Here is a 12,500-nt window from a genome sequence, read left to right as displayed (position 1 = left end):
TGTATACTTTATGCTATATCTGTATACAACACGGACAAGTTTTCGGTTCGTGTGCCTCCCTTTTGGGCCGAGGTATTCCAGCACAGAGGGCAAAGGTTAAGGCGACGGCCGCAGCAAAGGCATCACTGGCCAAGATCCCGATAACAAGGTGGTACATACCATCGGACTCCTTATCCCCCCCACCACCACTACCACCACCACCACCACTACCACCACAACCATCTCCACACCCGCCGCCGGCCATAGACTCTGTGAAAGCATAAGAGTGGCCAAAGCACACACAGACAAAGACACAGACACACATACACACATACCCACACACACACACACACACACACACACACACACACACACACACACACACACACACACACACACACACACACACACACACACACACACACACACACACACACACACACACACACACACACACACACACACACACACACACACACACACACATCTGTCTGTACCAAATTCGGAGTGTCAGTTTTTGGAGGCCCAATAACTGCGCGAGCCATGTTTCGTTAAAAACGGTCCTTTTTTCTGGGTTCGGAGTTCTGTTACATATAAACTCAAGTCAGCAGATAGGTGGCATGTACATACACACACACACACACACACACACACACACACACACACACACACACACACACACACACACACACACACACACACACACACACACACACGCTCATGCACAGAAACACACACACACACACACACACACACACACGCTCATGCACAGAAACACACACACACACACACACACACACACACACACACACACACACACACACACACACACACACACACACACACACACACACACACACACACACACACACACACACACACACACACTTACGCACACACACTTACGCACACACACACTTACGCACACACACACTTACGCACACACACTTACGCACACACACACACACACACACACACACACACACACACACACACACACACACACACACACACACACACACACACACACAAGCAAACAAACGAACACAAAATTAGGAGTTATATTTGTGTGTATGTACATACAATGTATAATGTTTTTGTCCTAAATTGAGTGAAAATTACAGGGATTGATTATAAGATTCTTTCATTTAGTTTATATGGACTTAGGGGGGACATATAACGATAGACAAAGGGGCAGTGGGGAGACTTGTGGATGAGTCTGGAGACAGTCTCTTGAGAAAGAATAATATGAAGAGGAGACGGGATTATTTGATATCGAATCGGGACTAAGGTATTGGATGTGTGATGTCGCCATGGTTGTCCTGTCGAAACACTGATGACTTGATGAATGAGACGGAAACAAGGACTATGCGAATTGCAGCAATATAAAGGACGCAAGAGAAAAGGTGAAAGGTTAGCTATGTTTCTTTTGTAGATATTGCACAAGGAAGAGATATCAATTTCCGTGTTAAAGAATCAGACCGAGGGTATGTACTGCATCACCTTTTTGGGTCCAGCTGACCTGGCCTCAAATCCTTCGGATGCGTCTCAAGCTGGAGTATTAGCGTTGGAAAGAAGTCCCGCTTGAGGAGATAGTTCCTGGAGGGGAGATGTCGCCCTGAAGCACCCAAGCTTATGGACGACGACGTCGAAAAGGTCAAAGTTTGTTCGATTATGACATCCTCTCACCTGACGGGGAGCTTCGGAGGCTTCGAATGAACGAGACCTGATTGCTGTTGTGGTAAGTTAGGTTTCGTTATCGGCTCGTTGCTACCTAGGCCCAAGGTCGATTCCAGTGATTACCGCTTACTATGGCTGTCAAGACGTAGAGAAAGACGCAAAAGTTAATCCTTTGTGTACTCCAGGATAATTTTGTTCTATCTGCCACCAACTACCGATGAACCAAATTTGGCATACGTTCAACAGTTTAAGAAGAAAATTTTCTCAGATGAAAGAAAACGTGACAATCAATAGTAAAGAAAACGAGCTACCGGTGTGTGTTTGTGTGTGTGCATGTACGCATGCGCACGCGGGTGTTTGTGTGTGTGTGTATATATGTGTGTGTGGTTGTATATATGTATGTGTATGTTTGTGTGTGTGTGCATGTGTGTGCATATGTGTCTATATATATGTATGTACGTGTATGTACATATGTGTATGCTTGTGTGTGTGCATATGTCTATATATATGTATGCACGTGTATGTATATATGTGTATGTTTGTGTATTCATTCACTTGGTCTTTGGATCACGTGTTGGACCGTGATCGACAGCTATTTCCCTCCTGGAAGAGAGATCAGAGCTCGTAGGTCCGATCTATGGGTAATGCTATGACCTTGCACACACACACACACCCAACTCCCCGCCCACGAGAGTCAGAGTACGACCCGAGGCACAGCGATACCGAAATAATTTCGGCCCTGGGCAGGATTCGAACTGGGTACTAGGAGCACTTCTGCTTCCCATTTCAGCGCTCTACCAACTGTACCACCGAGTGCAGGTGTGTGTGCATATGTGTCTATATATATGTGTGTGTACGTGTATGTATATGTGTGCGTATTCGGAGAGAGTGAGAGTGAAGGAAAATGAGAATGAGTGAGTGAGTGAGTGTGTGAGAGTGACTGTGTGAGCGTAAGTGGAAGCGAGCGCCGGAGACGCGGACAAGGCAAATCCGGCGTGTTGGCGGGAGTCAACACAAATCCGAAATTCAATCTTGCAATCATGTAGCACTCCCCTTTCGCCTTCCTCGCCTTCCTTGCCTTCCCACTTTCTCCTTTTCAGGCCTTGCTCCTTCCGCTCTCCTTCTCCCAGTCCGTCCATCAGTTCTCTTACCGTCTTCCCGTTCTACTTTGTCTTTTTTCCTTCCTCTCTTTCTCTTCTTCCTCTTTTCCGTTGTCATTCATCTCACGTGTCTCTTCTTCCTTCCATTCAAGCCTCCCAGCATCCTTCTGCATCTTCCTAGCGGTCCTCTTCTCGAGTTCCCAAGTCTTCTTTCTCCCAATACCTCCCTCTTTCTCCCTATATTCCTCCTCTTCCTTCTCCTCCTCCTCTTCCTCTTCCTTTTACTCTTCCTCTTCCTCCTCATCTTTCTCCTCTACATTTTCTCTTTCTTCCATCTTTTGCTTTTCCTCATTCTCTTTCTCTAAAGGGACTGACCAGTCAGTCACTATATTTACGGTAAAGACTCATGTTCATATCAAGGTTAATGCTAGACAAATTTATTCAACTGAGGTACAATCACACAATGGAATAGGGCTTCCTCCGACCTGGAGACGCCTTACCGTCTTGAGGCTGGCCCGTCAGCTGATTAAATCATCTAGCCTTAGCCAGAACAAAGACTACTATCAGGTCGACAGATTTCATTTTCGTCTTCTCGCTCCCAGAGACCCTTGACCTTCCTCCTCTCTCCCCTTCTCCCCCTCTCCCCCTCTCCCCCACTCACTCCAACACACTGGTATCTCCTAATCCAATCCACAGGTACATAGTCCCCATGCCTCTCTCTCTCTCTCCCTCTCTCTCTCTCTCTCTCTCTCCTCTCACACTTTCCTCTCTCACTCTCCGTCTATGGAAATCCAGTCACCCGTCAGCATACACCGATTCCCCAGTCCTCTCGCTCTCCAAAACTGAACTCCCCGCCCTGTATGTTCACTCTACCAGTTACCCTCGGTGAAATCTCACCCTATTATCAATATGCTCTCAGACATTTTGTATGTATATACAGGATATGTGTCTGTACATACATACGTGGATACATACATACATTCATACATACATACATACATACTTACATACATACATACATACATACATACATACATACATACATACATACATACATACATACATACATACATACATACATACATACATACATACATACATACATACGTACATACATACATACATACATACATACATACATACATACATACATACATATTGTTGCAAATACATCCTCGTTAGGACTGCTTTGCAACCGAATAAGGTTGATTCACGTGTGAGCCCAAATGAGAGTAATATACAATAAAATAAACTCCATTTCCTCTATTTACACGTTAGACTTAAAGAACAATAACGAAATTATTAAAAGAATAAAGGTCTGCTTGGAAGCCACGTGGCCAACTGAACTGGCTCTCTGGAAAGGGAGACGACGAGGCGATGGGGAGGTACGGGGATCTCTCTGAGAGAAGAAATCTCTCCGAAGAGTCAACGGGTAACGTGTATAACGCTCTTCCGTCCGCCCCAAAAGGGGTTTTGAGTTTTTCCCCTTGGGGGGGGGGATAAAAGCGAGTCACAACCTGTATTAACAAAAGTCACATACAGGAACCATTGAGTTACAATAATCCAGTGTACATATGGATGCAAATTCACGGTGAGCATGGGGGGTGGGGAGGGAGACAGATGTCCTTGCTCGAGACAATATGACAGTTCTCTCCCCGGCAAGGTTGCAGGAATTCGCGCCTGCGACGTAACACATCGACGTCGAACAGAAGTCCATAAGCGAGGCTCTTGGAGTCGAATAGAGCCAGAGTCCTTGCTGGGGCATTCGGAGAGCTTCCCGGGATTCCTGAAGAGCAGCGAGGACCGCCACATGGAAATCTCTGAACTATTCGAAGGGCATTAACCCTAACTTCGTGTCAACTCCCCCCCCTCCCCCACCCCAAACCCGGCCTCCCAAGCACCAGTCAGTTCCACGGTCTCGCCAGGCCTTTTAGAAGAAAGATGAATAAGCCAGTAGTTAAAGAAATAGGAAATAATGAAGTTTTACCAGTGACAATTACTTTGAAACGTTAAAAGCAAAATTTGTAATTATTCTTTCATAAATCCAATCCACAATGAGCCACCAAAAATGTTCAAACTAAATGAGTAAAACGACGTAGGGTCGGGACGAATAACACGGGTAGATTAGAAAGGTGAATTACAGAGAAGCGTACGGTGGGACGCATAAACTGACAAGACCACTCAATTGACGTCCACAACCACGTACTAGGACGTCAACAACACTGAATTCACCAAAGTCACACTCGCGACGAATCTATTAGATGTTCGAAGAAGAAGTAACTTCCGACAGATAAAGTAAGTATGGGATACAACGAGGAAATGGCAAGTGAGATGAAAGGTGATAATGATACCGAACATAATGCATTATATAAAGGCCGTCTGACTGTAACGATACTTAGGACAACAACGAACTCGCGAATCCCTTAGGTTAGAATGCTGATTCACAAGATACATCTAATAAAACTAAAGACAACAGATCCCAACACGACAAAGACTGATCCTCTCTGAACAGGACCCCATAAGTTACAAATACATCCTCGCTAGTCCTATACTTTGCAACCGATTAAGGGAGAGTCACGTGTGACCCCAAAGGAAAAAAAAATAGTATACAATAATATAGATTCTATTTCCTTTATTTACACTCCGAAGGGTGAAAGATACGTGTCTGTCCTCTCGTTTATAGCTTCCAGTGACCCGAAGCCATGACCCAACCTGACCAAATGTAGTCAACCTTCCCTGGCCTTCCCGACCTTCCTGAGCACTAGAATCAAGTCCACTACCGTTCAGCTCCCCATGCAGAACTTTGCACTTACGTATAAACATGCTTGTAGGTATGCGTACATAACAATACATACATACATACATACATACATACATACATACATACATACATACATACATACATACATACATACATACATACATACATACTTTACATGCAAATATTCATACATGCGTGTATGTGTGTGTCTGTGTGTGTGTGTGTGTGTATGTGTGTGTGTGTGTGTGTGTGTGTGTGTGTGTGTGTGTGTGTGTGTGTGTGTGTGTGTGTGTGTGTGTGTGTGTGTGTGTGTGTGTGTGTGTGTGTGTGTGTGTGTGTGTGTGTGTTTACACATGTTTACTTATCATATCTCCGCACAATATCCTCACAACCATACTTTGTTTACAAAAGCAAAGAATAAGTGCCAAAAGAAGAACTTACGTTTCATAACGAAGAAGGCTGAAGAAAAAACAAACAAACGAAAAAGCCAAATAAAATATATAAACAAAATATTTAGTTGGCAGACACTACAACATATTGCTCACGTGTTTACTTAGCTGATTCTTCAAATTTTGAAATGTACTACGTTTCATCGTTCCCGCTGAAAGTTTTCCATTCGTTGGTAAAACTATTCCTATGTACGCCTGGGTTACATCCACGTCATGACAAAACTTGATGGAATCATTTCTTGTCTACTTAGTATCTAATATTTAATATGTTTTTTGTTTTACTGTTAGCAATTACCTTTAAAAGCTTGTATTTTGTCCCCCCCCAAGTCTCTTTTCTATTTTATTATTCCCTTTAGAGAGAAATGGGTTCAGATGATTTAAGCAGTTTTCGTATTATTTGTTCCTCATATTGGGTTTCTTATCGCTGCAGATTCGTCGCCGGAGTTGCTGTACCGGTTTCAGCAACAGACTCTGCAGCCGGGACCCTCCGTTAGCCTCAAGTGCGTGGCCACGGGGAACCCTCCGCCACAGTTCGTCTGGACGCTTGACGGCTTTCCCTTGCCCGAGAGTGACAGGTGGGTCCGCCTCATGCCAAGTCCACATAATCAATCTGTACAGGGATAACTATATGCACTTACAGATACATGGACTTGATAGTTGCACGGATAACGTGCACGCACACACACACACACACACGCACACACACACACACACACACACACACACACACACACACACACACACACACACACACACACACACACACACACACACACACACACACACACACACACACACACACACACACACACACATGAGCGTGTGCACGAACGCAACAAACACACATTTAGTAACTATGTGTCCTTCTATCCGAGGAATCCTCTCAATTCTGGCAATTCTTAAAAAACCTTAGCCCCTTTTTTCTATCCGGGTTTCTTTTGAAAGAGACAGCAGACACTCCTCCTCTTCCGCTTGGAGAATCTCTCGTTCTTCCATCCTGGTAACATCCCTCCACCTTCCCACGAACCGGTCGACCTCGGTCGGGAATGCCGAGACGTTCGCCTTCCTCAGGCATTTCATTTTCATTTCGAACGTCTTTATTTCTCTAGCTTGCAGACACTCTTTGGCATAAATACATAATACAGATATACATAGTACACGTATACATATGTCGTGTGTTCGTAAATGCAGTGCATACACACACATGAGCTCTCACCCAAGAGGAATAACTATCGATCACTATTTCAGAAAGTAACCTAAAACAATGGTGAATAAAACACATGCGTACATACACACTTAAATTATACATACATACATGCATATATACATACATACATACATACATACATACATACATACATACATACATACATACATACATACATGCATACATACATACATACATATATGCATGTATATAGAGAATATATGGAGGCAAACTGACGATCTTTGTATACTCCCTTCTGAATAATTACCAACGAATAACACTTTCCCGCACCTATCCCACACCTCGTAGGTTCCTGGTTGGTCAGTACGTCACAGTTCACGATGACGTCATCTCGCACGTCAACATCAGCAACGTCCGCGTGGAGGACGGCGGCGAGTACGAGTGCGCCGCTTCTAATTCTGTCGGGACCGTTCATCACTCGGCAAAGGTGAACGTGTACGGGCTGCCGTTCATCCGGCCCATGAGCAAGGTGGCCGCTGTGGCGGGGAAGGACTTGGTCATCAAGTGCCCCGTGGCGGGGTATCCCATCGAGAGCATCATCTGGGAGAAAGGTAAGTCGTATGTGTGTGTGTGTTCCTGCTGATAGAAACTCGGTGTGTATCTGACTGCAGGGGATGTTATTATAATATTGAGAAATCTTGCACTGTTCGAATGTCTTCATCGTGATCAAGGGATGGGGAGACAACACATTTACGAAGAGGTATTTCGTTCCTAGTATCTTTGGTAATATAGTAGACACCACCATGGTTGACCTCAAAGTGGTCTTGGTATATTTCAAGGGTGGTAAGATGCAAGGCCACCTCCACTAATAGCTCATTAACAGTTGGGCTTTTAGCTCAACAATCTCGGATTATAGAAGCATATCTGCAACCATCACCTTCCCACTATGGGAGACAGCAACGGACCGCGCAGTGCGGCCCAGGCTGTAGGTACATGGCTCAAGGCAGTTCAGCCGACTTGCATGAGTCAGGGCGACCACCTCAGCGCAATCATGGCACTGGAGCATCGTTTAGTCTCCAGAAATCCCATCTCCTGGCCTTGCAGGGATGTCATGCTTGCCAAACACGTGAGCTGGTGACCCATGACGGGGTTGGATGGTCACTGACATATAGGGAGTGTGTCTGCTTTTTTGGATAGTCTCACTTTTCGTCTCTTTTGGTGTCCTGCAAACCCCTTACTGGCGGGAAACTAGTTTGGGGTGGGAGTAGGGCCCGGGTTAGATGCCCGGTTTAGATGTACAGTAGGAAGGAGTATACAAAATTCCGCGTGTTTTTAAAACAAACAGAATTTAAAAGATCATTGAAACAGGGAAGTATATATAGTAATTAAGGTGAAAGGAAACCTGTTGTGTGGGCAATGATAATGATCACCACATGGTAGTTCAATGAAAAAGGAAGTCCCATAACGACATCCTTTACTATAGAAACATCAGTATTTAAATGTATAGCTATACATACATACATACATATATATATATATATATATAATATATATATATATATATATATATATATATATATATATATATATATATATATAAATATATATATACTTCTGTATCCTTTGGATGCTGTCTTCTTATTTCTGGAAAGTAACATCGTCAAGCCTAAGTAAGGGCCTACAAGGCCGGGTATAGTACACGATGGACGGGCATGTGTGGAGATGACCTTGGAGGAATGATCATTTATTGGTTTTAACGTTTGGCAGCTCATGAGGCGCTCGTTGAAATGATACTTTTACATGTCCACAAACAAAGTTAATGAATAAGGAAGTGGTAGATAAGGGGAGGAGAGGGAAAGAGAGAGACAGAGAGAGAAAGAGATATGGCAGGTGGGTAGGGTAGACAGAGACAGACAGAGATATGGTAGGTGGAAAAGAAAGAGAGGGAAAAAGAAAAATATGGCGGGGGAGCGGAGGGAGATAAAGAGAGAGAGAGAGAGAGAGAGAGAGAGAGAGAGAGAGAGAGAGAGAGAGAGAGAGAGAGAGAGAGAGAGAGAGAGAGAGAGAGAGAGAGAGAGGGAGAGTGAATGTGAGAGGGAAAAAGAGAAAAGAATATATATATATATATATATATATATATATATATATATATATATATATATTTATATATATATATATATATATGATGGGAAGGAGATATACTATAAAAAAGTGCATGACCATAGGAAATTGAATAGACTAGTAAACTTAAAAATTACAGTCTGCTGTCTATACCTACTTTATAAGTAAAAGTAAAAGGTGAGGAATCTTTTGGTGTGGTATTTTAAGTATATATTTTCTAAACTCTCCACCGCTATGAAGATTATCCAGATATCTGTTTATATATATATATATATATATATATATATATATATATATATATATATATATATATATATATATATATATACATGAGGCTGTAGCGATGAACTTAATTAAATAGACCTCAAACAACTACAATTTAATTGTGGGACTCTTACAGTCCCACAAACTACACTTCACGGTCGCTCCCCTCTCCCCTCTCCCCCCTCTCCTCTCCCCTCTCCCTCTCCCCCTCTCCCCCTCCCTTCTCCCCCTTGCCCCCCTCCCCCAACCATCTCATCGTGACCAAAGCGTGGGAGCTGAGGGGGAGGGGAGGGGGGTAAAGAGGGGTTAGGGAGGAAGGAGTTGGGGGTGTTTGGGGAGCACGGGTGAGTTGGGGGGGAGTGTGTAGGGCTGGGGGGAATGGTGGTGGTGGGGGGAGGGATGGGTTGGAATTAGGTGCGCGAGTAAATGGCTGTTGGATTGTACGAGATCTCGTAATTACGTTTGGGTGTGGTGTACTACCAGTCGCTTCGTCCTGAAGGCAATTAGGGCCCTCGCGCGCTCGTCCGCTTGTCCGGCGAACACGAGGAACGGACCGGACGGACGGACGGACGGACGGACGGAGTCTGCGTATTAAGGGGTGCCTACTAATGAAATGTGTTCCTCCACCACCACCACTACCACCACTACCACCGATGCCACCGTCACTACCACCACCGACGCCACTACCACCGACGCCACCACCACCACCACCACCACCACCACCACCACCACCACCACCACCACCACCACCGACGCCACCACCACCACCACCACCACCACCACCACCACCACCACCACCACCGCCACCGCAACCGCCACCACCACCACCACCGACGCCACCACCAATACCACCACTACTACAGTCACAGCTACCACTATCATGACACTGCCACCACCTTGTCAGGCATCACCAAGACAAAAGCACACAAACAAGAACACACACACACACACACACACACACACACACACACACACACACACACACACACACACACACACACACACACACACACACACACACACACACACACACACACACACACACACACACACACACACACACACACACACACACACACACACACACACACACACACACACACACACATTCATAATCATTCACACTCAAATACCAGCCGATGACCTAACCACTCACCCAACCAACCCCTTGAATGACGACAGGGGAATCTATTCATTTGGCGTCGAACACCGCGAGCTCGAAACTTTGCATCAAGTTGACGGGGATCGAGTCTTATGTCTCCGACTTCACAACATTGACAACGATGTTCTTCGAGTTGGGTCCGTCACGGGACAAACTCAGTCGGAGGAAACACAACAATGTTCCTCCTCTGCATGGCGGGTTTTATCTGTTTAATTGCTTGGGTTGATGCAGATTTTAGGTGTATATTCGTGTTTAACTGTTAGCGTATGTACATATATTTAAATATGTACATATATATATATATATATATATATATATATATATATATATGTGTGTGTGTGTGTGTGTGTGTGTGTGTGTGTGTGTGTGTGTGTATGTCATTGTGACAAATTGAAATAAGCACCGCAAGTACACGAACCTTTGCCTTAGCGACTGCTTATTATGAAGCAGAGACGATAGTTTTGAGCCACCCGGACCGTACAAAAGGAACGACTTGGACTACGACCTGGTAGTTCCCCTGACGGCACTTGGGTAGCTCAGTCTGTATTCTTTTTCACCGAGTCTTTATTATGGCGAGCGTTTGTATTTCTTTTCAATCCACCTCATCCGGACTTGTACTGGTCTTTACCAACACTTCTATTTCTTCATGTATTCTGCCGCTTGTCAAAACAATCCGGGCAAAAGTGGCATCTTTGGACACCGTTGAGTGATTCTTGGCACAAACTTCTCAACTTCTTTTTTTTACCATTGAACTTTTTTGCTCTTGTTTTGTTTTTATCTCATTTTTCTTACTTCTCGCGTTCATTTTTCTTCTGCTCTTTTTTCCTTTTTGTTTCTATTTCTTAGTTCTGCTGCTTATTCTCAAACTTTTTGTTCCCTCTGTTTCGTTCATATCTTTCCCTCTCCCTTCTTTCCTTCCCTTCTTACCTATTTCTCCTACCTTCTTTCTTCTTCCTCCTTTCTTCTTCCCTGCTTCCTCATCCTTTTAACCTTCCTCTTTCTCTTGTTCTCCTTTTGCTTCTGTTACTAATACTACTACCACCATCAGCATTGCTGCTACTGCTGCTGCTGCTACTACTACTACTACTACTACTACTACTACTACTACTACTACTACTACTACTACTACTACTACTACTACTACTACTACTACTACTACTACTGCCTCTACCACCACCACCACCACTACCACTACCACTACTACTACTACTACTACTACTACTACTACTACTACTACTACTACTACTACTACTACTACTACTACTACTACTACTACTACTCTACTACTACTACTACTACTACTACTACTACTACTACTACTACTACTACTACTACTACTACTACTACTACTACTACTACTACTACTTCCTCTATCACCACCACTTCCACCACCACCACCACCACCACCACCACCACCACCACCACCACCACCACCACCACCACCACCACCACCACTACTACTACTACTACTACTACTACTACTACTACTACTACTAGTACTACTACCACTACCACTATTACTACTACTACTACTACTACTACTACTACTACTACTACTACTACTACTACTACTACTACTACTACTACTACTACTACTACTATTAGTATTACAACTAGTGCTACGAGCACTACTACTATTTCCATAACAGTTACCGTTAGTATTACTTCCTCTACAACTACTAACACCACCCTTCCATCACAATTACCACTAGTGTTGCCTTTGTTTATTTAATCTCTTATGAAACTCTCTTTTGGCCTTTCCACGGCATCCCTGGTTCATAAAGGGACTGAGATCACTGCCCTTCCTCTAACACGT

General features: G+C 44.1%; 1 protein-coding gene across 7 annotated transcripts in view; it reads left to right on the top strand.

Annotated features, from left to right (window-relative positions):
* Dscam4 (Down syndrome cell adhesion molecule 4) overlaps positions 1–12,500 on the top strand; it is a 219,568-nt gene that overhangs the window by 64,381 nt on the left and 142,687 nt on the right. For all 7 annotated transcript variants that reach the window (XM_076192527.1, XM_076192529.1, XM_076192528.1 and 4 more), the window contains exons 10-11: positions 6,400–6,544; positions 7,486–7,748. In XM_076192527.1, coding sequence (XP_076048642.1) covers positions 6,400–6,544; positions 7,486–7,748 — 408 coding nt within the window. The remainder of the gene's footprint in view (positions 1–6,399; positions 6,545–7,485; positions 7,749–12,500) is intronic.

Source organism: Oratosquilla oratoria, chromosome 11 (genome assembly GCF_046742065.1).
Source record: "Oratosquilla oratoria isolate Oo_2021 chromosome 11, ASM4674206v1, whole genome shotgun sequence".
NCBI lineage: Eukaryota > Metazoa > Arthropoda > Malacostraca > Stomatopoda > Squillidae > Oratosquilla > Oratosquilla oratoria.
The sequence above is the reverse complement of the archived record's forward strand: the minus strand, read 5'-3'. Positions and strand labels throughout refer to the sequence as shown.